The sequence below is a fragment of the Kogia breviceps genome, chromosome 10 (genome assembly GCF_026419965.1).
Source record: "Kogia breviceps isolate mKogBre1 chromosome 10, mKogBre1 haplotype 1, whole genome shotgun sequence".
Classification (NCBI taxonomy): domain Eukaryota; kingdom Metazoa; phylum Chordata; class Mammalia; order Artiodactyla; family Physeteridae; genus Kogia; species Kogia breviceps.
The window spans coordinates 69,465,026-69,489,852 of record NC_081319.1 but is presented as its reverse complement, the minus strand read 5'-3'; the positions used below and the strand labels follow the sequence as shown (position 1 = coordinate 69,489,852).

The 24,827-nt window shown below is 49.6% G+C and overlaps 1 protein-coding gene across 1 annotated transcript; it reads right to left on the bottom strand.

The window, feature by feature from the left end:
• Positions 1-1,461: 1,461 nt before the first annotated feature.
• On the bottom strand, positions 1,462-23,738 carry DEF6 (DEF6 guanine nucleotide exchange factor). Its single transcript, XM_059076360.2, has 11 exons — positions 23,611-23,738; positions 12,164-12,304; positions 11,329-11,514; positions 9,111-9,347; positions 8,871-9,017; positions 5,308-5,416; positions 4,821-5,119; positions 3,598-3,764; positions 3,277-3,475; positions 2,238-2,328; positions 1,462-2,037 (listed from the first exon to the last, which is right to left on the bottom strand). The coding sequence occupies exons 1-11, from the start codon at positions 23,704-23,706 to the stop codon at positions 1,814-1,816; spliced, it is 1,896 nt and encodes a 631-aa protein (XP_058932343.1). The 5' UTR covers positions 23,707-23,738; the 3' UTR covers positions 1,462-1,813.
• Between the last annotated feature and the right edge of the window lie 1,089 nt (positions 23,739-24,827).

Below are 24,827 nucleotides of genomic sequence, written 5' to 3'. Positions count from 1 at the left end.
CCCAGTCATTCATATTAGAATTTATTCATTCATGAATTCATTCAACAAACATTTGCTTCATGCCTACTAAGAGTAGAGCATTGTTCCAGGCACCGGGGACATAAGTTGAAGAAAATATGTCCCTGCCCTCAAGGATCTCAAGCATCCAGTTATGGAGGCTGTTACATGAAGTAAGATGGAAAGAACAGCCAGTGTGCAGGCTCAGAAGAAGAAAAAGGAGGGAGCTGCTAGTAGATCTATAAAGCAGAGGCATAGGAGGCTGTCCTGGGCCAGATCGTCAAGGGCCTTGTATGCCACATATGGGAATGTGAACTTGACTATCCAGGGTACCACTGAGAGACTCGAAAGTAGAAAGAGTCAAGGACAGATATGCATTTTAGAAAGCCTATGCAGGGACTCTCCTTGTGGTCCAGTGGTTAAGACTCTGCTCTCTCAGTGCAGGGGGGCCCGGGTTCGATCCTGCATGCCAAACTAAAAGATCCTGCAGGCTGCAACTGACGATCTTCTCATGGCCCAGCGAAGATCCTGAGTGCCCCAGCGAAGATCCTGAGTGCCACAACTATGATCCAGAGCCAAATAAATAAATATATTTTTTTAAAAAGCCTATCCAGGCAGCTGTGGGGAGAAGGGTTAGCAAGGAGACTTGGTTACTGCTCTAGTCCAGTTGGGAGGTGACAAGGGCCAGAGTAAGGCAGTAGCCATTAGACATGGCCCCAAGGGGGTGGATTTGAGAGTGACCAAGAAAATCCAATCAGTTGGACTTGGAGACTGATTAGATATGGGGCAAGATGGAGAAGGAGTCAAAGGTGAGCATGCAGGTGGAGGATAAAATTTTGGCCTTAGCCATGGCAGTAACCATGGGGATAGAGATGGATCAGTAGATATGAGAGCATGAAGGAGAGAGAATCTACTGGATTTAATGATGGGTTTTTCATGAGGGGGATGGCAGGGAGGGAGCAAGTCATCCTAGATTCCCAGATCTCTGTCTTAGGTAACAAGGTAGGTAAGTCAGACAATATGGGAAGAGAAGCAAGTCTGAAATGCTTTGGGCAAGTTACCAGACTTCTCTGAGCCTCAATTTCCACACATGTAAAATGAGAATAATAATATCCACCTCTCAGCGTTGCCACGAGAATTAAATAAACTGGGAAATTGCAAGGCATAGAATATACATTCAATAAACACTTTGGGGTGATACCAATAATAGTGCTTGCTCACGTGCTGAACACTTAATCCTCAGAACAACCCTGTAAGGTAGGTACTATACGATCCCTATTTTGCCAACATGGGAACTGAAGCACAGAGAGGTGAAGAAACTTGACCAAAGTCACCCAGCTGGAAAGTGGCAGCGTGTACTTTCCTAGCCACTGCATTATACCTTACTCTTTCTGGGACATATAACTGGACTTGAGGGAAGAAGAGAGAAAATGGTAGAAGAGACAGACTATAGACCTGATGCATAATTTATCCCAAGAGCTGATTTTATTTGGAAATGTGCCTCCACAACTTAGTGGCAGTCTGGGGACAGAGGGCCCCTGGCTTGTTTGTTGACTCTCTTTCCCAGTCTAGGGCATAGAGTCCTTGGGGTCAAGTTCTCAAGGATCAACATCCCTGACAGCCTCAGTGGTCTGAGGCCTGGGGCTGGTGCAAAAAAATGAACCAGGTTCCATTCTGGACTGTTTCATGGTTGGAGGGCCTGGGCCCTTGGCACCAGGACTGTAGCTCCTTCTTCTGCCGGGGCTGGTGTTACCCACAGGCCAGCTGTGTCCAGGTCCTAGTAGGCATGAAGTTGGGGGAAAGAGGCTAGCAGAGGTTAGTTTTCTGGTGCTGGGTCCACTTTATCTTCCTGAGGGGCGGAAGCTGAGGTGGGCGCCTCTTCCCCACAATTGAGGGACGTCTGCTGCTCACTGATGCTGGGTGAGGGGGTCTTGTTGTCATGGGATCCCCGGTGAGTCAGGCGTTTTAGGGAGGAGTCACGGCGGGCGAGTAGAGGGGCCTGGAAGCCTGTGAAGGAGCTGCTGGTGGTGGGACGCTTGTCTGGCAGAAAAAAGGCGGGTATGAGGAAGGAGCAAGGTGCATGCAAAGGGGAGAAGTTGAGGGGCCTTGCCTCAGCCCTTGGGGGAGAGAACCCACTGACCTGCAGTCCTGTGCTGGCTCTGTAGATCTGGGGGTATCCCTTCCATGCTCCCTTCTCCCTCCCCGCTCCAGGGAAAGCTCCAGGGTCTAACCCTTCTCACCTCCAGGTTCAATTGGATGCATAAGCCGGTTCATCTGGACATTCCAGTGTTTCACGTTCGTGCTGGCCTGGCGCAACTTCCGCTGTGCAGCCTGTGGGGGCAGGACCAGGGAGGAGTGGGTCAGAGCCACCCTCCAAGACAGAGAGTCTTGACCTTTTCAGGTTCACACACCCCTTAGGATCTGACAAAGGCTATTGATCATCTTCCCAGAAAAACGCATGTATGTTCATAAAGAGTTATTATATGAATAGAGTTGGCATCCAATTTCAGGGGACTCACAGGCCCTCAAAAGGTCAGAAATAATCACAGTTTCCACTTATTAAGCATCTAAGATGTACTAATATCTTATTTAACTTCCAGAGCAGAAGTTAACAACAAACAAATTCCAAAGAGGTTAAGTGCCTTGCCCAGGGACATATACGGAGCTCTGAACCACTGCATTACACCACCTTCCCAAGACCTAATGCAAAAGCCTCTGCTCCAGTGTTCACCCAGCCATTAGCAGCGGTTGTGGGGTGGGGAATCATAGAGGAACTTTCCCTTTCTTTGATACTTATTTCTATGTTTGAATTTTTTACAATGATCATGTAGGCCAAGACAGCAAAAGAAAATAATCAATATTAATAAAAACAAAACATCAAAAGTTTAAAAAAAAGTCTTCTATGGAGATTCAGGCTCCAAAGAGTGGAGCCAAAGTACAGGGATAGCAAAGTAGGGGCTGGAAGAGTAGGAGGAAAAATTTTTGCCCAGATTAATAACAATGATAAAAGTCGTAGCTAAGGTTTCTTCAGTGCTTACTACATACTTAATTTCACATGTTATCTCATTTAATCTTCATAGCAATGCTATTACCAGTCCCCTTTCTCAGATAAGGGACTTGGAACTCAGAGATGTTAGGCAACTTGTCAGAGGTCACACAGCCAGGCAATGATGGAGCCTGAGGGATAGAGCTTGAGGGAAGGTTCCAGAGCCTGTGCGTTAACGCGCGCTTACCCTTGTTCACCTGGCAGCCTCCAACCTGCTCCACCCAAGGCCTCACCTCCACGTCCTCGTCGGCTCTCTGCCGGTTCTGTCGCACCTCCTCCAACTGCTGCTGGGCTTGCTGCAAGGAGCGGCTCTGCAGGGCCATCTCCTGCTGCAGTTCCTGCTTCTCCTGCTGTGCCCGCTCAATATAGCGCTCCTGTTTCTCCTTCAGCTGCAGCAGCTGCTTCAATTTCTCCTCCTCCTCTTCCAGCAGTCTGCCAGGCATCCACTGTGTCACCTCCAGAGCCAAGGCACCTCGCAGGTGCTCGGCAAAGGGGGAAGGGGGCGGATGTTGGGAAGTCAGGGACGGGAAGCAGAAGGGGCCCCTCAGTTCTACCTGGTCTGGGCTAGGCGCACGGCCTCTTCGTCCTGCCGAGCTTTCACCTCCAGCTGCAGGGCCTCCTGAAGCCTCTGCTGCATCTCCTCCAGCTCCTCGATGCGCTGCCGCTGCCGGGCAGCCTCCTCCTTCTTCAGCTCCATCTCAGCCTGCATGGAGGCCCTTGCCTGCTCGGGAAATGGAGCCAGGTCAATAGGGGCATGGGGGAGAGAGGCAGCATGTATGCTGCTCCTTTCCCCAGGGCTTTGCTAGGCCAGCCCAACTACTTATCTCTGGGTGAGGGTCTGGGGAGTTCCTTCATGTCAGCGTTTCCTGATCTGATCTCCTCTGCAAGCCTGACTAACTCAGATAATGATCAGTGAACTACATGAGGGAAAGGGGCTCAAGTCATCCCCTTTTTAGCACCAGCCTTAATAGTTATTATTATACATTATAATATAACGTTTTATAATTGTAATTAGGGTAGTGCTTGGAAGGGAATGACAATAGTTATAATTGTTATAACAATTATAACTCAAAGTGTTTCCTTAGTTGAGCCGCCTTTCCATACCTCTATAAGCCAAGTTCTCTTGGCATGAACATGTCACAGGTAACTGAGGCACAGAAAGGCTGAGGAACTTGCCTGGATCACAGGGTTCCTAAGAGGCAGAGCTGGGATTGAATCCAGTGTCTGACTCCAGATCTAGATCTCTTAAATCCTAAATCTAATTGCCTCTACACGCTTAGTCCGCCTCCATATTCATCCTGCCTTCCTCCCATCCTGCATTCCCCAAACTGGTTTCATTATAAACTCAGATCAAGTCTAATCCAAACTAGTCCAGCCTTGGTCCAAACTCATCCCCAATCACACCGTCTTTAGCAGCTCATCTGTCCAAGTCCCGCCCCCAGCCAAGGTTTCTGAGCCAGGTCCCACTCTACACCTAGCACTCAGGTCCGACCCTCCCATTTCGTAGGCTCAGGCCCCGCACCCTGCCGTCTCTCCTCTCAAGCCATCCCTCGGCCAGGTTCCTATCCCACAGGCCCCGTCCCATACCCATCCTTCAGACCTACAGGCTCTGTCCCCCAAATCCCTCAAGACAAGCCCCGCCTCTACTTGCATCCCTCAATGCGTGGCTCCGCCCTCGACCAAGGCTCCGCCCCAGGCCCCGCCCCCAGTGCTCAGCTCCCAGGCCTGACCGCACCACGCCCCTCAGCCCACCGCCTCCTGCGCTGTGCGGCCCCACCTGCTCAGCCTCGCGCAGTTGGCCCTCGAGCGCCTGTTGCAGCTCGCGGTGCTGGCTGCGGCGCCGCTCCTCCTCCTCCTGCAGCAGGCGTTCGGCCTGCCGCTGCGCCTCCTGCAGCAGCTCCAGCTCCTGCAGCTTCCGCTCCTTCTCCTCCTGTAGCTGCTGCAGCCGCAGCATCTCCTCCTCCTTGGCCGCCCGGCGCCGCTCCCGCTGCTCCCGCTGCTCGCGCCGCTTCTGCTTCAGGTCCTTGTGCAGCGACATCTTCCCCTCGGCCTGCAGCCGGATCGCCGTCTGGATGGCTGCAGAGGGAGCGGGAGGGGCTGGCCGGGGGCAGGGCAGCCTCGAGGTGACCCACCGCCAGAAAGGGGCCTTAGGAGTTGCCCGTGTCCAGTGCCCAGCCTCCCGCTGGGCAAAATGCTGTCACCCCCTTTTCACAGATGAGGCGACTGAGGCCCAGCCAGGTCCAGGCCATCCAGCGAGCACTCACCAGCCGTCCATTCCTGGCGCTGGCGCGTGTCTGAAGCGCTCATCTCGTACGTGCGGGAGGCAGTCTTCACACAGAACATGCAGCGCTTCCCTTCTCGGTCGGGCAGCACCTGAGAGAGGGTGGACGGCCCCAGACAGGCTGGCTTCACTGGAGTCAGTGCCACACCTGCCCCAGGGTTGCTGCAGCTCCAGCCCCTACCCACGCTGGCTGACCATCCTCCCCAGGCACCCCTCCCACTCTGACAGGAGCCTGCGTGGCCCGGTTTGAAGGTTAGTTATGGGGATACTTGTGTGCCCACAGCTCTGTATCCTTTGCTCTTTGAAGGTGGGACTGTTCTCTTGGTATCTCTCCCTGGGGCCTAGCACAGAGGGATCACCCAGTGTTTATGCAGATCACGCTGGAACATCTCCCATGACAGGGTCCTCACTATCGAGACCGTTCATTTCCACAAAGCCCTGCCTGTTGAGAAAGTTCTCCATTCATTCATTCCACAGATATTTTGTAGTGTCTACTGAGTGTCACTCATTGCTCTAGGCATTTGGGATACTGAGATGTGCCTAACAGACCAAATCCCTGCCTTCCCTAAGCTTACATTCTAGTGGAAAATAATAGCTACCACCTACTGAGCTTCATGTGTTCTAGAGTCTGTACCAGGCATGGATTATTATTAGCTCCACTTTACAGAGAAAGAAACTGAGGCTCTAAGAGGCCCAGGAATTTGCCCAATTCACACTGCCTATTAGTGGTGGAGCTGGATTTCTGCCTAGATCTGTGCTGTTTCCACAATGACAGCTGTTTCCCTATGTAACAAAAATGGACAGAGCCTAGGATGACTATAATAATAACATTTTTTAATGTAAAATAACAAGTGTTGGTGAGACATTGGAACTTTCATACACTGCTGGTAAGAATGGAAGATGGTGCAGCCACTGTAGAAAAGTCTGGCTGCTCCTCAAAAATTAAACATAGAATGAATGTATGGTTCAACAACTCTACTCCTAGGTATGTACCCTGAGAAAAAATATATATCCATCCAGAAACTTGTACCTGGATGTTCATAGTAGCATTATTCACAGTAGCAAAAAGATGGAAACAACCCAATGTCCATCAAAGAATGGATAAATAAAACATGGTACATCCTGGGCTTCCCTGGTGGCGCAGTGGTTGAGAGTCTGCCTGCCGATGCAGGGGACACAGGTTCGTGCCCCAGTCCGGGAGGATCCCACGTGCCGCGGAGCGGCTGGGCCCATGAGCCATGGCCGCTGAGCCTGCGCATCTGCAGCCTGTGCTGCGCAACGGGAGAGGCAGCACAGTGAGAGGCCCGCGTACCGCAAAAAAAAAAAAAAAAAAGTGGTACATCCTTACAATGGAATATTATTCAGCCATAAAAAGGAATGAAGTCCTGATTCATGCTACAACATGCTTGAGAACATTATGCTAAGTGAAAGAAGCCAAACATAAAAGGACAAATATTATATGATTCCACTTATATGAGGCACCTAGAACATGCAAATTCATGGAGATAGAAAGCAGAATAGAGTTTACCAGGGGCTGGAGGGAAGGGCAGACGAGTTATTGCTTAATGGGTACAGAGTTTCTGTTTGGGATGATAAAAAAGTTTTGGAAATAGATAATTGGGATGGTTACATGTGAATGTACTTAATGCTACTGAATTGTAACACAAAATGGTTAAAATGGCAAATTTCATGTTATGTATATTTTTTCACTACAGTTTTTAAAATTGTTGTTTTAAGCCTCTAAAATAATGGACAGAGTCAAGGGAGGAAAAGGGATGGGAAGGGAGAAAGAAAAGGGAGGTATAGAGTTGCCAAAGGGAATGGAATTTGGGTGAAGGAGAAAGAACTTCAAAGAGGATTTTTAGAAAGTTTTGCTGGGTAGAGTGAGACATAAGCCATCTCCTCTGAAATCTTTAGCAAAGTCCACATTATTCACCAATGACTTTAGTATTTGATTTGCAGTTTGGTTTTTTTTAAAAAAGTGCTGACATATAGAATCTAAAAAAGACAAAACAAATGAACAAACATAACAAAACATAAACAGAGTTATAGATACAGAGAACAAACAGGTGTGTTTGCCAGAGGGTAGGGGGCATAGTGAGAGGAAGGAAAAAGTTGAGGAAGATTAAGAGGTACAAATTTCCAGTTGCAAAATAAGTGAGTCATGGGTGTAAAATGAATAGTGTGGGGAATATAGTCAATAACTATGATTACATAGTTATCTTTGTATGGTGACCTATCATAACTAGACCTATTGTGGAGGTCAGTTTGAAATATATAGAAATACAGAACCATTACGTTGTGTAACAGGAACTAACATAGTATTGCAGGTCAATTATGCTTCAAAAACAAACAAACAAATCCATGGAAAAAGAGATCAGATTTGTGGTTACCAGAGGTGGGGAGGGAGGTTGTTGCGGGGATGGGGGGAAGGTAATTGGATGAAGGTCATCAAAAGGTACAAACTTCCAGGGCTTCCCTGGTGGCACAGTGGTTAAGAATCCGCCTGCCAATGCAGGGGACACGGGTTTGAGCCCTGGTCCAGGAAGATCCCGCATGCCGCGGAGCAACTAAGCCCATGAGCCACAACTACTGAGCCTGCGCTCTAGAGCCTGTGAGCCACAACTACTGAGCCCATGTACCACAACTACTGAAGTCCACACGCCCTAGAGCCTGTGCTCCACAAGAGAAGCCACTGCAATGAGAAGCCTGCGCACCACAACGAAGAGTAGCCCCCGCTTGCCACAACTAGAGAAAGCCCACGCGCAGCAATGAAGACACAATGCAGCCAAAAAATAAATAAAATAAATTTTTAAAAAAGAAAAAAAGGTACAAACTTCCAGATATAAGAAATATAAGTACTAGGGATGTAATGTACAACATGATAAATTAACACTGCTATATGTTATATAGGAAAGTTGCCGAGAGAGTAAATCCTAAGAGTTCTCATCACAAGATAATTTTTTTCTATTTAGTTTTGTATCTATATGAGATGAGGGATGTTCACTAAACTTATGTGCTTATCACTTTATGATGTATATAACTCAAATCATTATGCTGTACACCTTAAGCTTATACAGTGCTGTATGTCAATTATAGCTCAATAAAACTGGAAGGAAAAATAAAGTGTGTTACTTTTCTAAAAGAAAAAAAAAATTGCTGCCATGGCTGAGAATAGCCTTGATGTACCCAGGTATGCAACTGACCCTTGAACAATGCAGGAGTTAGGGGTGCCAAACCTCTGCCCAGTCAAAAATCCACATATAACTTTAAAGTCAGCCCTCAGTATCCTGGTTCCACATCTGCAAATTCAACCAACTGCTGATGGCACTGTATTCCTGAATGTATTTATTGAAAAAAATTCACATATAAGTTCCAACTTGTGCTGTTCAAGGGTCAGCTGTATTTGGGTTGCACTCATCTAAGCGGGAATTTGTCACTGTGGCTTTTCCCATTTACCCTCCTCCTGACCCCCTTGCCTTCACACTGCACTGGAGCCCCTCTGAGCCTTGAGATGTGCTCTACCCCCTCAACTGTCCCCCTCACCTCCACGCAGCACTGCGCATCCAGCAGGATTGTACCCCTTTTCTCCTTGCACTCTTCACTCCCGAAATAGCAGAGGCAGCTGGGCTGCAGCTGGAACCAGCGTTCTGCCCAGTTTCTCCTCAGGTGCCCTCGCTTCCACAGGTAGCCCTGCCAGCCAGAGCAAAGTCAGAGGCATCACTTCCCCCCGCCCCCGGCTTCACCCTCCTCGGGGTCCTCCCCTAGTTCCCAGCCTGGCCTGACCTGCTTCAGGACGTCCTGGATGAGCTCCTGGTAGACCCTGTGGATGGCCATGCTGAGGGTGTCTCGCCCCACACCTCGCAGACAGCGGCCTGAGTTGAAGAGCTCCAGGAACTGCCAGACGCTGAGCCCGCTGGTGCTCTGGGCTGCCTGGGCCTCCTGGGCCAGCAGCTCCTCCAGCTCACCCAAGCCCACCTCCAAGCTCATGCTGCTGAGCACCTTCTTCAGCAGGTATTCCACCTGGAGTGGGGGAGGGAAGGCTTGGTGGCTGCAGCAGGCTGTGGCGCTGGTGCGACCACCAGGGGGCGCTCCCATCAGGCTCCCGGGGCCTGGGCAGAAGTGACCAGGGACAGGACGGGGCGTAGGGTCAGAGGACAAAACAACTAAATGCTGGAGGACACCTGAGTAGAGATTTAGGAGGGGATCCTAGAGCCCCAACTTCAATTCAGGCATCCCCTCCCCAAGCTCCAGTCCCACTCCTTCCTGCCTTGAATTAAGGGCAGAGTGAGGTGGGAGCTGAGGGGGCCAGGGGCCAGGCCGAGACAGCAAGTCATGGAAAATGTCAACAGGGGAACAAGGGCCCTCTCATCTAATATCCTCACTTTGCAGATGACAAAACTGAGGCTCAAAGGGGGAAGTGGGGCTTCCCTGGTGGCGCAGTGGTTGAGAGTCTGCCTGCCAATGCAGGGGACACGGGTTCGAGCCCTAGTCTGGGAGGATCCCACATGCTGCGGAGCAACTAAGCCCGTGAGCCACAACTACTGAGCCTGAGCGTCTGGAGCCCGTGCTCTGCAACAAGAGAGGCCGCAATAGTGAGAGGCCCGTGCACCGCGATGAAGAGTGGCCCCCGCTCACCACAACTGGAGAAAGCCCTTGTGCAGAAACGAAGACCCAACACAGCCAAAAATAAAAATAAATTAATAAAAAATGATAATAAAAAATAAAGGAATTCCTTTAAAAAAGGGGGGGGGGGAAGTGACTTGTTCTGAATCATACAGCAAGTTGGTAGCAGCCAGAACTCAATTCAGATCCGTATCCCATGAGTCCTTATTCCAAGCCCCAAGCCCCAACCTTAGGGATCCTTCCCCTATGGGAGGGCAAGCGGACTGGAGGTGGAGTAAGCAGAGCAGGGACAGGAAACCTGTTACAGAGGAACAGGAAGTGGTGGTTGGGGTACCTCCTGCTTCAGTTTGTTCACACTGCATGTTGATCACAGTAGCTAGCAGCTTTCTGACCTCTGAGAGGCCACCTTGTCCTGACTGGCAGGAGTCTGACAAAGATGCCCAGCCAGCCAGGTGTCTGTATAGATAGACACATGTCCCTCGACTGCCCCAGCAGCTTCTTGGGAAACTCTCTCCAGGACTTTCACTCTGGGGGCTACTGGGTCTCTGCTGGGAGTGGGGAGGGGCCCCCCTCACTCTTCCCACAAACAGAGGCAAGGGCACGAATCTGAGCCAAGTTAGATGTGCCAGGACTTCTTGTAAATACGGTGGATCTCTCCCCCACATACCCTACTCTAAAGACCTAAATTCGCCCTGGTATCTTCGCAACCACCAAAAGGGCTAAAGGGTCAGGAGAAGGCTAAACGGACAGGGGAGAGAGGAGGGGGAGTAGAGGGAGGGTGACTGGAAAAGGGGGGGCATCTGCCCTGGCTTCACCCGTGAGTTAAGGAGGTAGAGGCTGAATTCTAGGCCTCTACTCCCAGGATGCCTTCTCTGGGGCCCTGAGCTGAGTCTGCCCTGGCTCTCCCCTATAGCGTAGAAGATAGGAAGAGAAAATCTGAAACCAGGGGCAGACTTGGTTGCCCACTTGGAGTAACTGGAGAGATGTCCCAGGAAGGTCTCTATTCCCCTAATAATAGCATCCTTCTCAGATTGCCACAGTGCCTAAAATCCGGCCATTTGATTTTAAATGTTCTCATTTTAAAATGCCCAGTAATGTATCAGGCATTCACACCTCTGTGTAAATAGAATTTGCAGATCATTTTCCTACTGTGAGGGCTAGCAGAGCCTTGAAGGAAGTGTAGTTTTTGACCTCCTGGGAGAAGGCATAATGGTTCTGATATGGACACTTCTAAGCATCTGGAGACAGATGGGTATGAACAGGTCCCAGGGTGGGGAGATAAAGAAGAAAGGCGATGTGGGAAAGTACAGAGGCAATTTGGCCTCCTTCATGGTTCTGCTAAGGTCTGTCCCCGAGTGATAAAGTCCCTGGGGCTTACCTCATCAGGAACCATGATCAGAGGGTACTTGTCCTCAGACAGGAAGTTGAAGAGGCACCAGAGGCGGAAGGCATCCTGATTGGAGAGCATACTGTTCCCGTTGCTATCCACCCGATAGTTCTTCTTGGCCGTGAGGGTCCAGCACAGCTCATCAAAGTGCTCCTTAACGAAAGCCCCTTCCTGCACCTGCCACCAGGCCGGCAAGTCAGCTGAGAAGGCTGCCCCGTCCCTGCTCTACCACCAACTAGGCTCCAGCTGGCTTCTTAGGGTCATCTATTCCCCTGCTCCCCACCCTGCCATGTTGGGGCTCTAACCTGAGGAATCCCTGAGCTGATGATCAGGTAACTAGCTGACCAACCAGCCTGACCCCAGCCCCCAGCCCTGCTACCGCCATCACTCCCTCACAACCACTGCCCCCAAGTCCCCTGCACACAGAGAAACCCAGGTCCCTCAGCCCAGGGAGAAAGAAGGGGAAGCCCAGGAGAGGGTGGACAGTAAAGGAGAACCTGAGAAGACAGTGACAGCTGGGAGGGGTAGGGGGGACAGCACTTGGGGGAAATTGGAGAGCCTTTTGTAAAAGTTACAGCTGGAAGCTAGGCAGGGATGGGGTGGAAGGTCGTGGGAAAGGTGGAGGCTAGGATAGAGAGGAGGAAGCTTGAGAGTGAGTTAAGGGGAGCCAGGAGGGGGCAAGTGTCTGGGAGGTGAAGGATGGAGATGGGAGAGCAGGGATGGACAGAGGGGACAGAAATGGGGTTCATAGGGGGAGGAGTTGGGGTGGCAATGTATTAGGGTGCTGGTCAGGTTGGGAAGTGGGGAGAGGTTAGAGGGGCCCCACCTTGTCCAGGATGTACTTGTTGAGGTAGGGCATGTACCCCTGGCTGGACACAGGGCCATCGTCATCATCTCGGAAGTGCTCCTCCAGGGCCACAGGGTCGTGAGGGATGTGCAGAACGGTGTACAGGTTGTGGGACAGCACCTGAGACAGAGGGCAGTTTGCCTTCCTGAACCCCAACCAAAACTGGGCCAAAGGGTGGCTGTCACCTCCCCACTTGTCCCCACCTCCATCCTGGCTGAGTCTTCTGCATACATTATTCAATTCAATCATAACTAAAGCTTCTGTATATATAGACACAATGGAATGTTATTCAGTCATTAAAAAAGGAATGAAATCTTGCCATTGGTGACAACACGGATGGACCTTGAGGGCATTATGCTAAGTGAAATAAGTCTGATAGAGAAAGACAAATACCATACGATCTCACTTATATGTAGAATTTTTTAAAAAGGGAAAAAAAGGTGTTCACAGATACAGAAAACAGACTGTTGCAAGAGGTGTGGAGTGGGGAGGTGAAATGTGTGAAGGTGCTCAAAAGGTACAAACTTCGTGTAAGTCATGAGGGGACTTCCCTGGTGGTCCAGTGGTTAAGACTCTGAGCTCCCAATGAAGGGGGAACGGGTTCGATCCCTGGTCAGGGAACTAGATCCCGCATGCTGCAACTAAAAGAGCCCGCGTGCCACAACTAAAGATCTTGCATGCCACAACGAAAATCCCGCGTGCAGAAACTAAGACCCGGCGCAGCTAAATAAATAAATACAATAAATAAATATTTTTTTAAAAAAGCCCTGGGGGGATATAATAAATAGCACGGTAACTATAATTAACAATATCGTATTGCATATTTGAAAGTAGCTAAGAGAGTAGGTCTTAAAAATGCTCATCACAAGAAAAAAAATTTTGTGTAACCATGTACGGTGACAGATGTTAACTAGACTCAGTGTGGTGATCATTTCACAATGTATATATAAACATAGGATCATTACGTTGTAAACCTGAAATTAAAATGTACATTATACCTCAATAAAATCCAAAAAACTAAAACTTGTACACTTGCTATGTACCAAGCACTGTGCTCAGCACTTTACATATACTTCGCTTAACCCACATAACAAGTGTTTATATCCTCATTTCACAGATGAAAAAAAACCCTAGGCTCTGAGACGTTAAGTAACTCACCCAATGGCATAGGGCTGGCAGAGCTGGGATTCAAACCAAGGCAGCCATGCTCTTTGCCACTTCGTCAGGCAGGTATGTGCCCTTTCTGCAGACAAGGACACCGTGGCTCAACAGACTCAATAACTTGCCCAAGGACCCACACTGAGCAAGAGACTAGGATTCAAATCCAGCTCTGCAGATCTCAAAGCTCAAGGGCAGAAGCCTGACATCTACCATCAAAGACTCAGGCTGCAGTGTGCCTAGAGTCCAGTGTGTCTGCTCCAGGAAGGGCATGTGCAGTTCCAGTCACTGCCCTTCTAAAGATGGAAGGGAGCTGGAGAGGGAGCAAAGAAGGGGCATGAAAAATGGTCTGTGGGATGTGGAGGACAAGGCTAAAAGGGATGGTGGCCATGACAGTACAGAGGGCAAATGGGTTGGTTAACAAACCCATGATATTAGAACAAAGAGGTTGAAGCTCGAACAAGGAGATCAGGAAAACAATAAAATTGTCTTGGGGTAATTCTGTTATAGCACTTATCACAGACAGCGTGAATGATTAAAAATTGTCACCTACTATGTGCCAGCCACTGTATGAGGTGCTTTCTATACCCCACATCTAATCTCTGCAACCGTGATACACAGACATTATTATCTCTGTTTTTCAGATGAAGATGCTGAGGCTTGGAGAGGTTAAGAGTAAGTGGCAGAGTTGAGGTTGCAACTGGTTGTTCCCGGCTCTGAAGGCTGTTTCCCCATTAAAATATTGACCCTGGGGCTTCCCTGGTGGTGCAGTTGTTAAGAATCCGCCTGCCAATGCAGGGGACACGGGTTCGAGCCCTGGTCCAGGAAGATCCCACATGCCATGGAGCAACTAAGCCCATGAGCCACAACTACTGAGCCTGTGTTCTAGAGCCCACGAGCCACAACTACTGAAGCTCACACACCTAGAGCCCGTGCTCCACAACAAGAGAAGCCACCGCAATGCAACGCCCGTGCACTGCAACAAAGAGTAGCCCCCGCTCGCCACAACTACAGAAAGCCCACACGCAGCAATGAAGACCCAATGCAGCCAAAAATAAATAAATAAATGTATAACAACAACAACAAAAATATATATATATATTGACCCTGAGCCTCCAACTATATATGAACTCTGGAGGCAGGGTCTCTGTTAATCTTTATGTCTCACAGCACCTATGTCCTCTTCTGCACACCAAAGGCAGTCAATAAATGCTGTATTTAAGGGCTGCTTCCACCACCAGCAGTCCACCTTGGAATCAGTTCCTCCGAGGCAGAAGCTGGCAACATCCTAGAGATGGCGTGTATACCAAGTCTTCATTTCTTTATTCTCTTTTGTGAGAGGAGGGGGAGAAGGGTTTGAGACTTCTTCCCAATGTCCTCCTGGGCCTCAGGTTCAACTCAGCCAAGTGGGAAGTTGGGGGGTCCAGCAAGGGGATTGGTGTTTCTCTTTTCCCTCCTTTCCCTCTGGACAGCCATCTCTGATTCCCCACCCCAACCCTCATTCCCATGATCTTCAAATTATCTCATGTGCCATCTTTGGTTTTGCCTACTCTTGTTCTAAAGGACATCTGAAGTTTCTTCCTGATGAACTCTGCCCCCCTCCCTTATTTTGGTAATAGAGGCTTGATTTTCCTTTGAGAAGTAACTCTCCCCCATTTTCAATATCTGTGGTATTGGCCATTTGCACCCCTACCCCACCTGGCTGCAGGGGTGGGCACATTGGAGTCGTGGTGTTTGGTTCAAGGATGCACATGACCAAATCTAGGCCAATGAGCATCAGCCCTGGGATTTTTGCTTCCTCCAGTGGAGAAGTGTACTCTTTCCCATGGGTATACATGGAAAGAGTTAAGCTGTTAGAAGATAGATGTAGCTGACATTTTTGTCCCTGTGTGGGAAGTACCTGCTTAAGCATAAAGCTATCAGTGAAAAAAAGCAGAGTCAAGGTATAAAGAGTCATCATTTGAGGACCTAGATCCAGCCATGCCTGAAGCCAATACTATACTTGGAGTTTTGTTGGTTATGTGAGCCAATCTATAACATCTCCTTTAAGTTATTTTGAGTTTGGTTTCTACCACCTATATACAGAGAAGACATGATTAATACATCTGTGGTCATAGGATACCAATCCACACTCTAAGAGGTGCCACCACTCCATGCTTAGCACTTAAAATCCAGGGTGACCAACACAAGAGAAATACCCACTTCTGAAGAGATAGGTGTTATTCTAAGAGTTTCACATATTTCTACCTGTTGCCTCCTGGCCTCTTTTCAAATTACCCATGTCTTTATCTTTCTTCAAGCCTCCTAAAGCACCTCTTTGAGGAAGCTTCCTGCATAGCCCAGCCAAATGGCTACACTCCAGTGAAGCATGCGGGGGGACATGGAAGGCCAGGAACCTTCACTTTCTAGTTATGAGGACTTGGATAAACTCCTTCACCCCCTGAGCCTCAGTATCATTGTCAGTAAAACAGGGGATAATACCCACCACGCACAGGGGCCATGAGGATGGAGTGAGATATATATATAGAGAGAGTGAGAGAGTTAGCTCTGCACAGAACAAATATAAGTTCCCTTCTCATATAGAAAGTGCAATTTTTTACCTAACAAATTAGCAAAGATGCAAAAGACTGATACTATCAAGTATTGAGGAGGTTGTGGAGAAATGGGGACTCAGATGCCCCACTGTTGAGATGTGAATTGGTATCTTTCTGGAGGGCAAGACTGTATCAAACATAAAATTGGGCATGTCCCCAGCATTTTAAATCATCTAACCTATAGATGCTCAAGAGAACAGTTAGCTGTACAAGAATGCTCACTGAAGCATAGTTTAGAATAAAAGGCATTTGGAAATTCCCTGGCAGTCCAGTTGTTGGGGCTCTGCACTTCCACTGCGGGGGGCACAGGCTGATTCCTGGTCCCGGAACTAAGATCTCGCAAGCCGCGGCATGGTGAAAGGAAGGAAGGAAGGGAGGGAGGGAGGGAGGGAGGAAGAAAGGAAGAATGAAAGGAAGGGAGGAAGGAAGGGAGGGAGGAAGGGAGGGAGGGAAGGAAGGAGAAAGAAAGGAAGAAAGGAAGGAAGGTAGAAAGGAAGGAAGGAAGGGAGGAAGGGAGAAGAAAGGAAGAAAGGAAGGAAGGAAGGGAGGGAGGAAGAAAGGAAGAAAGGAAGGGAGAAAGGAAGAAGAAAGGAAGGAAGGTAGGAAGGAAGAAAGAAAGGAAGGAAGGAAGAAAGGAAGGAAGGAAGGAAGGAAGGGAGGGAGGGAGGGAGGAAGAACGGAAGAGAGAGAGAAAGAAAGAAAGAAAGAAAGAAAGAAAGAAAGAAAGAAAGAAAGAAAGAAAGAAAGAAAGAAAGAAAGAAAGGGAGAGGGCTTCCCTGGTGGCGCAGTGGTTGAGAGTCTGCCTGCTAATGCAGGGGACAAGGGTTCGAGCCCTGGTCTGGGAGGATCCCACATGCCGTGGAGCAACTAGGCCCGTGAGCCACAATTACTGAGCCTGCGCATCTGGAGCCTGTGCTCTGTAACAAGAGAGGCCGTGATAGTGAGAGGCCCGCGCACCGCGATGAAGAGTGGCCCCCGCTTGCCACAACTAGAGAAAGCCCTCGCAAAGAAACGAAGACCCAACACAGCAAAAATAAATAAATAAATAATTTAAAAAAAAAAAAAAGAAAGAAAGGGAGAATAAATGAGGCATTGGAGACAGCCCGAGGCTCCTTCAAGAGGCGACAGGTACACCAAGTCATGGAACTGTGTGTGGTTGAAAATTTTACTTCTGCCACATGTGTACTTATGGGCAAGTGATTAACTTCTCCAAGACCTTAGTCTCCTCCTCTTTGAGGAAAATAAGGCACCTGCTCCACAGGGTGTTTTATAACGAAGAGCTTAGCACAGCACCGGGTACATAGTGCAATAATAGAAATTGCTTGATAAAAGTTGTGAGCTATTTTTATTATTATATTTGTATGAACAGACATGGAAAGATATGCATATTATACTGGCAGGTAGAAAAAAGCAAGCTGTAGAATGAAATATTTGTAAAATATGTGTGCAAAGATTATGCTGAACCATATTAAACTATTTTAGTAGGTCAAAACAATCAAACATCAGCAATTTCATATAGTTCAACCTAATAAGTTTATTTGTACATAGAAAAAATTTAGAAGACTCAGCAAACTGGTAACAGCTATCACCCTACCACTCTTCCCCAGGGAGGGGAGGAAATTTCACCTTCTTTAACACTATTTTTGTCTTTCAATTTTTTTAACCAGTAAAACATGTTTTACTTTTCTAGTAAATTTCAACTTCTTTAAAATTATATTATTCTGAACCAGGAGCATATATTGTTTTCAATGACAAAATTTTTAAACTATAGAGATAAAAAACAAAGGGTGCCATTAACCACTGTTATTAATGTACCCTGCTATTACATTGCTCTGTAATAATGTTCTTTTGCTGTTCCCTGTTGGTGTGAGCATTTCTGGGTGTTTTACATTCCTTGAGGGCAGCAAGGACTCTAATCTCAACCCTGACTCCAGAGCTCAACACAATGTCCCCCACATTGTAGTAATCATGTTGTTTTTGTTTTTTTTTTTTAAATTTATTTATTTTTGGCTGTGTTGGGTCTTTATTGCTGCGTGCGGGCTTTCTCTAGTTGTGGCGAGCGGGGGCCACTCTTCATCACGGTGCGCAGGCCTCTCACTGTCGCGGCCTCTCTTGTTGCGGAGCACAGGCTCCAGACGCGCAGGCTCAGTAGTTGTGGCACACGGGCTTAGTTGCTCCGCGGCATGTGGGATCTTCCCAGACCAGGGCTCGAACCCGTGTCCCCTGCATTGGCAGGCGGATTCTTAACCACTGCGCCACCAGGGAAGCCCAGTAATCATGTTTTTGACTAACTCCTCAAGTCTAACTTAAATGCTGCAGTGGTTTCCCAAGGTTCTCAGAGTAAAATCTCAGAGTCTTTCCAGAGATTTTACTCTGTACCTTCTCTGACCTCATCCCTCTTGCTCACTTCTCTCCAGCCCCTCTGGCCCCTTTGACATACCTCAAACACACCAGGCACACTCTTGCCTCAGGGCCTTGGCACTTGATATTCCTTCAACCTGAAACATTCTTCGCCCAGGTCACGGCATGGCTCACACCCTCTCCTCCTTCTGATCTTTACTGAGATGTCACCTTCTCAGGGAGGGCTTCTCTGACTACCTTATTTAAATCTGTAATCCTATCCCCTCTACCCCCCACAGTAAGGATAGGGATATCTTCTGCTTTATTTTCCTCCATGTCATGTATCACGCACTTTTACTTATTTTGTTTAGCACCTGTGTTCTCTGACTAGAACGTTAGCAACACAAGTGTGCGGTTTTTTGTCTGTTTTATTCACTGCTGTATCACTGGATCTGGCATATAATGGACACTCAATAAATATCTACTGAATGAACCTAAGTGCTTCAAGGGGAGAAGTAGGAAAAATACAAAAGTCAGACGGACATGGACTGAATCTCTCTGAGCATATGAACCTCGCTGGGGCTCAGTTTTCACATTTCTAAAAATGGAGTTCAAGGAGATGATGTACAAATCCCCTCCCACTCCAGGATACAACCTGCCACCCAGCAGCACACAGTTATCTGAGCTGTTCCTCTCTTTGGTTCATTGGCCCACACTGTCCTCTAAGACCTTCCTCACCTGTACCTTTTGCCGGGGGAATCTGAGGAGACCAGGGCAGAGGGGCTCCGACCCTGTTAGCCATCAGGTGTCAGGACAAAGAGGAATTAAAGGCTCCAGACACTCTCCCCAGAGAGCTCAGCTGACCTCAGACTGCCAGGCTTCCTGTGCCTGGGTGTGGGTAAGGGCCGGGGGTGGGGAGAGAGTATGACCAGAGGTCATGCTGGAAAGGAAATGGCAGGAGTGGAGGCTGGCTTGCCAACTCACCTGCTGATTTCAATCAGTCCTTAGCCCTGAAGGCAGGGCTCTCATTATCCTCCTTTTACAGGGGAGGAAACCAAGGCTCAGAGAAGTGGAGTGTCCTCTAACTCAAACTCTGATTCTAAAGCCCTATGCTAGATTTCTGCTACATTGGCTCAGGTTAAGCATCCGAATCACCTGGGGAGCTGGTTGAAACTGAAATCTGCTGGGGCCTGCCCAGACCTACTGACTCAGAGTTTCCAGGGGTGGGGTCCAGGTGTCTGTAGTTTTCACAAGCTGCCATTTGGGCTCCCTCAGAGAGGATTCTCTGTCTCCCCCACCCACCCAAGCAGCCCCTGACCTCTGGTTGGCAGCAATTGACCTTTGAGAGGCTTCATTTATTCACTGTTTCCTCTGGAGGCATGAGGGGGTGTGGTTCTCTCCTTGGGGCTTGGGAGTTCCCTAAAAGCTCTGGTGCAGTGATGCGATGGGCACCAGGCCCATCGCAGACTTCAGGAGTAGACTTTTTGCAGACTTCAGGAGTAGACGCAGATACAGAGGGTTTGGGAATCCATAAAAGTACCAAGCACTAACTGCAAAAAGAATGACTAATTTCTTTCTCCTAGATGGCCTATAGTCTTTCTTCCTCCCTCCCTCCCCCACTCTCTCCCTCCCTTCCTTCCTTCCCTTCCTCCCTTCCTTTTTCTTTTTCTTTCTTTCTTTCCTTTCTTTCTCCGCCCCCCTCCCCGCCTCTCTCTTTTTTACATGGCCTATAGTCTTTAAATGTATCTAGGTGCTAAGTGATTCTTTTAAAATATATAGATCCTTTTTAAGAGTCACTGAATGTATTTTTCTCAACCAGTGAGGTACTAAAGCAAAACTATCATGAAGGAGTAGGTAGCACCAGGAATTTTAAAAGGTGGGAATCTCTGGATTAGCTGTGTGCCTGCTGAGAGCAAGAAGGGGCTTGGAGGGGTTGGCTGTCAGCATCAAAGGAAAGACAGAGGCTCAGAAAAGGGAGAGGAGAGGCTGCATCAAGGATCAATTTCACCTACTTGAGGTACTGTGTTAAAATTTATGTTTGGAGGCTAGCCAGAGAGCTTGGGGATCCCCAGTTCAGCCCTCAGGCTTTACAGATGAGAAACCAGAGGTTCAGAGATGGGCAGTGACTTGCCTAAGGTCACCCTACTGGGGAGCAATATAGGCCTCAGCTTATATGGCTCTGAGTCAAGTGCTCTGCACATTACTGAATCATCCTCCCCTTCCTCCACACTCTAGACTGAGGAGACCAACAGCAGACAGGGGTCAGGGCAAAGCCAAAGACCCCACTCATCAGATTACTGGACTGGAGTTGTTATTAACTTCTCTACTGAGGAGAAGGTTGTTGTACCTCTGACACAGCCTGAAGCTCAGAGGCTCTTGGTGGGCAAGAGACCCTCCCTGGGCCCCAGGACTGCCCTGAGTGCCCATGAGAGGCTCAGGAGCCTGGGAGACCTGACAGAGCCAAGTAGGGAAGGCCCTAGTTCACCCTCCCTGCCTTCCGCCTGCTCCTGCCGGTCAAGGAGAAGTGGTAAGCCTCCTAGGATCCTCACTGAGACACACTGCTCCAACCACACGCCCAATCTCAGGCCCTTCACCCCAGCCCTGGCCGACAGGGAGTGAGGCAGCCAAGTTCTTAGCTGATCATCCATGAAGCCTAAAACCAAAGCTGCTTCCAGAGGGAAGATGGTATGGCCATTAGGAAACCCATCATTCCCAAGGCTCCCCTTCCTGCAGCCCTCTGTCAGGATGGGAACTCACTCCTAAAGCTCTTTAAAGAGGGAGATTCTGTGGACCCTGCAAAAGCTCACAGTCCTGAGAAGCTTTGTGTTCAACCTAAATCCGTTCTGGGCAGAAGTGACATTCTTATTGATCTATTTTTATATTTCTCAACCCACCTGGACAAAGACTATTATACTTTCTCTAAGAATTCAGAGAAGAAAACTCATCTCATCTCTCCCCCAAGCCTTCTCTTCAGAGAAAACAATCCTGACTCCTTGGGGTACTTCTCAGAGGACTTGCTGTTCCTCCTCCTCCTTCTGGCCTCATCACGGCTTTGCCCAGGACAGCCGCTGGCAGCCTTTCTACCAACACATCAGGGGAGAAGCTGTGACTGTTGCAGACAGACATAGCCTGCTCTGGGCTGGTGTAGGTCTCCTGCCTCTTCCCAACTGAGGACGCCAAGCCCAGAGACAGTTTTAGCAAGGACAGGCTAACCCCAAGATCTCTTCCCTTCTCACCAAGTCTCTCAGTGGAAGGAGTGTGCCCCGTGGGTCTGTCTCTCTCATCCGCTTCTTCCTCTGCCTTCTGGCCACTTCTCTATTGCTTTTTTGCCTTTATGGCATCCCCACCCCCAACACTATCACTACTTCCTCCCATTCCAGTATCTAGCACTATGGGCTTGAGGGAGGAGAATTGCCTTCCTTATCTTCCTCTCCTATGACATGGGCCCTGCCATGTCTGCCCCACTGGCCGCTGGGCCTGAGGCTCCCACTGCTATAGCCCAGATTCCCAGAGTGGACAAGTTTTCTGTCGAGTGGGTTGAAATCTACCATTGATCCTATGGGACCACAGAGGCTGCTGGCAGTGGCCTCAATGTGAGCTGCAACGTGGTACAAAGACAGCAGATGGTTCAAGAATGCAAGCTCCCCAGGTGATCTTCCTTGCAAATACTCAACCTGTGGTGGGTGGGGAACAGGCATCCACCCAGTTACAGGCCAAGACAGAGGCTCAAACTAAGAAGGCTTATTGCCTGATTGGCCCAGGAAACTGAGAGCCACGGAGTGCTGTATCTTCCATGTATGAGAGGCTTAGAGAGCCTGGAGGTGTCACAGGGCCACAGGTAATGGAGTGGGAGAAAATGGAACCTTGGAGACAACAAACCATGGAGGTTGGGATTGTTCCTGAAAGATATTAAAGGGGCAGAGTGGGAGGTGGATGTAGGACATGGAGTTTCCACAAGGATGGATTTTGGATCATCTGCTTTTCCTCTATCTATACTGAAGACCTCACTAAATTACATAACCTGCAATAAGACAATTTAAGTAGAACATAAGGAAGAACCTGTCTGTTGGGAGATTCTCTCAGATGATCAAAAGTGGTAGTGGACTCTCCTTCCTGGGGGAGCCAAGAATCATTTAATGGATGCTCACAAGTCTGGCTAAGGGGTCGATTATGGGATAGGACCAGTTTGGGACGTCCAAGTTCAAAAGTAGGGGGATGGAATAGGGGCGGGGTACAATGCCTAACCTGTCCCATCCCGTCTCTCCCAGGTTTCCAGGCACCTCCTAGCCCGATCAATTAGAATGGAGGTTTCCTTGAGACTGCACTCCTCCTCTGTGGGAGATGGGTGGCAGGGGAGATGCCAGGATACTGTGGCCTAGCCTCATGCCAGGCACATAGCTGGTGCTCAGTAAATATTTGTAGAGTGAATGAGTGAACCCCTAAGGCAGATCCCAGAGGGCTGACGCCCACCTTGGTCCTGACTCCCCGCGTTCCCTGGCTCCAACGGCCCAGGGCCTTGTTTCTTCCCCACTAACTAGGGTGAAGGCAGCACTAATGCAGGGCTACAGGAAATAAGGAAAGATATTTTTCGGCCCCCCAGGAATTATCTAGGACCAAGCATGAATTTCAGGGCAATCACTGATGGGGCTCTTCCTGGGCTCAGATTCCACCCCTTCCCTACTTGAGTTCTCAAGTTCTAAGGTAAGTTTCCCATCCTGGCCTGTAGTGTGAGGGGGGGGGGTGGTGGTGAGCCAGGCAGCAGTATAATGGGATCTTCAGTCCTTGCCCCTTCCCACTTCTGTCCCACCTGGGAGGCAAGGTCCAGAGGAGCTGCTCTCCTGCGAAGGATGACTGAGCTGGCCTGGTTTGGGACTGCCAGAGGCTCTTGAACACTCTCTCTCAGCTCTGAGAGGAAGTGACTGACAAGTACTAGCTAACTGTCTCTCTTCAAAGCCAGGAGGAAGCGGCAGGAAGGAGTAGGGTGTGTGCCCAAGCTTGACTCTGGGGAGACGTGTGCTCATCACATGGAGTCTGGGATGTAGCTTGGCCCGTGGCCCTCAGAACCCCATGATGGCACCTCTACTCTCTGGAGAGTTGGGGGCCAGGGCTCTGGGCGATGGTCCTGCACACACCTCACTGGGGCCTCTGGACAGGGGCCAGCAGCATCCACTAGGCCATGTTGCCCCAGTTCCCCAGCACGGGCCCTCCCACCCCTCCTGGGTCCCTGGCTAGCTGGGTGCCCCAGGAGGAGCACAGGGTTCAAGTCTAGCTTCAGGCAGCAGGGGCTGATGAGACGTGACTGCCGGCCTCCCCTGCGCCCCGGGTGCCCCTCACCTTGAGCTGGGACTTGGAGACCTTGCCGCTCTTCTCCACGTCCAGCGCGGTGAAAGCGTACCAGACGGACTTAAGCAGCTCCTTGCGCAGGGCCATGGCTGAGGCGCCCGCCCGGCCCAGGGGCGGCTCTGACACCAAGATCCGGTTTCAGGAAATGCAAACGGCTGCAGAGACCGCAGAAGGGCCACGGTGCGGAGCAACAGCTCCACCTGCCTGCTCTTGCGGGCTCCCCACACTGGCAGCACCAAGCCTGTTGCTCTTGCAGTGCTCAGCGGCACCACTCCCTGCATGGGAACTGGGGACCAAGCCCTGGGGAGCTAGAGCCCCAACTCTGATCAGCCTGGTTCCCTGGGTGTGAGGCCTTTTAGAGGCCTCCTCAGCCCCAGAGCCTCCTGGAGCCTTCTGGGCTCCCAGAGGCAGCTTGATGAGGGAAAAGCAAGTCCATCCCGACTTTGGAGTCAGATAAAAGGGGGCAGGTCCTGTACCAATTCCACACTTACCAGGTAGGAGGCTTTCGATAAATAACTTAACGTCCTTGAGCAGTTTCTCATTGGTAAAGCAGGAGAAATACTCACCTCATAGATTTTAAAGAGATCTGAGAATGGATGTAAAGCACAGAGTAGGAATTGGATAAAGCATTTCTTTTAGGACCATCTAACATTACTGTGGTGGTAGGGCACCTCCCAAGTCGAAGAAAACAAAAGGCAACAATACAAACTTGGAGGAGGAACTGGGCCAGGGCACCTCTCCAGGTCAGGAGGACTTGGCACATGATCGGCTGCCTCCCCATCCCCTAGGCTTTGGTTCTAAAAGGCACTCCGAGCGTTGCCCACTCTGGAGCCCCACTGGCCCTGACCTAGAGATTCTGAAGCTCAGGGGGTGAGGCTCACGGTGGGGTCCAGCTTCAGGGGTGCCTGGGAGCAGGAGGCTGGCGATTCAGGGCCCTCCACATCAGTGCTTCCGTTTCTTTAGATCCAATACCTGTGAGGGCTGGGGCATATTCCTGCCGCGAACAGTGGCCTTGGATGTTGAAGGAGCCTGCTCAGGCAATTGAGACACTCCTCCCTGGGGGCATGTCCCAGCTCCCCCTGCTTCCAAGGAGCTGGTGGCAAGAGTAGAAGAGCTTGCTATGCATCCTAGGAGAGGATGTCTGAGTTGGGGGAGAGGGTGGGGCACGTCCGTGACAATGGAGAGAGGAAAAGAGGCACCTGCAATCC

Coding starts and splice junctions, on each gene's coding strand:
- DEF6 (XM_059076360.2), bottom strand. CDS start 23,706: ATGGCCCTGCGCAAGGAGCTGCTTAAGTCCGTCTGGTACGCTTTCACC. Junction 5,120..5,307: donor GCGCCAGGAATGGACGGCTG/GTGAGTGCTCGC, acceptor CTCCCTCTGCAG/CCATCCAGACGGCGATCCGG. Junction 2,038..2,237: donor GCATCCAATTGAACCTGGAG/GTGAGAAGGGTT, acceptor TTTTTCTGCCAG/ACAAGCGTCCCACCACCAGC.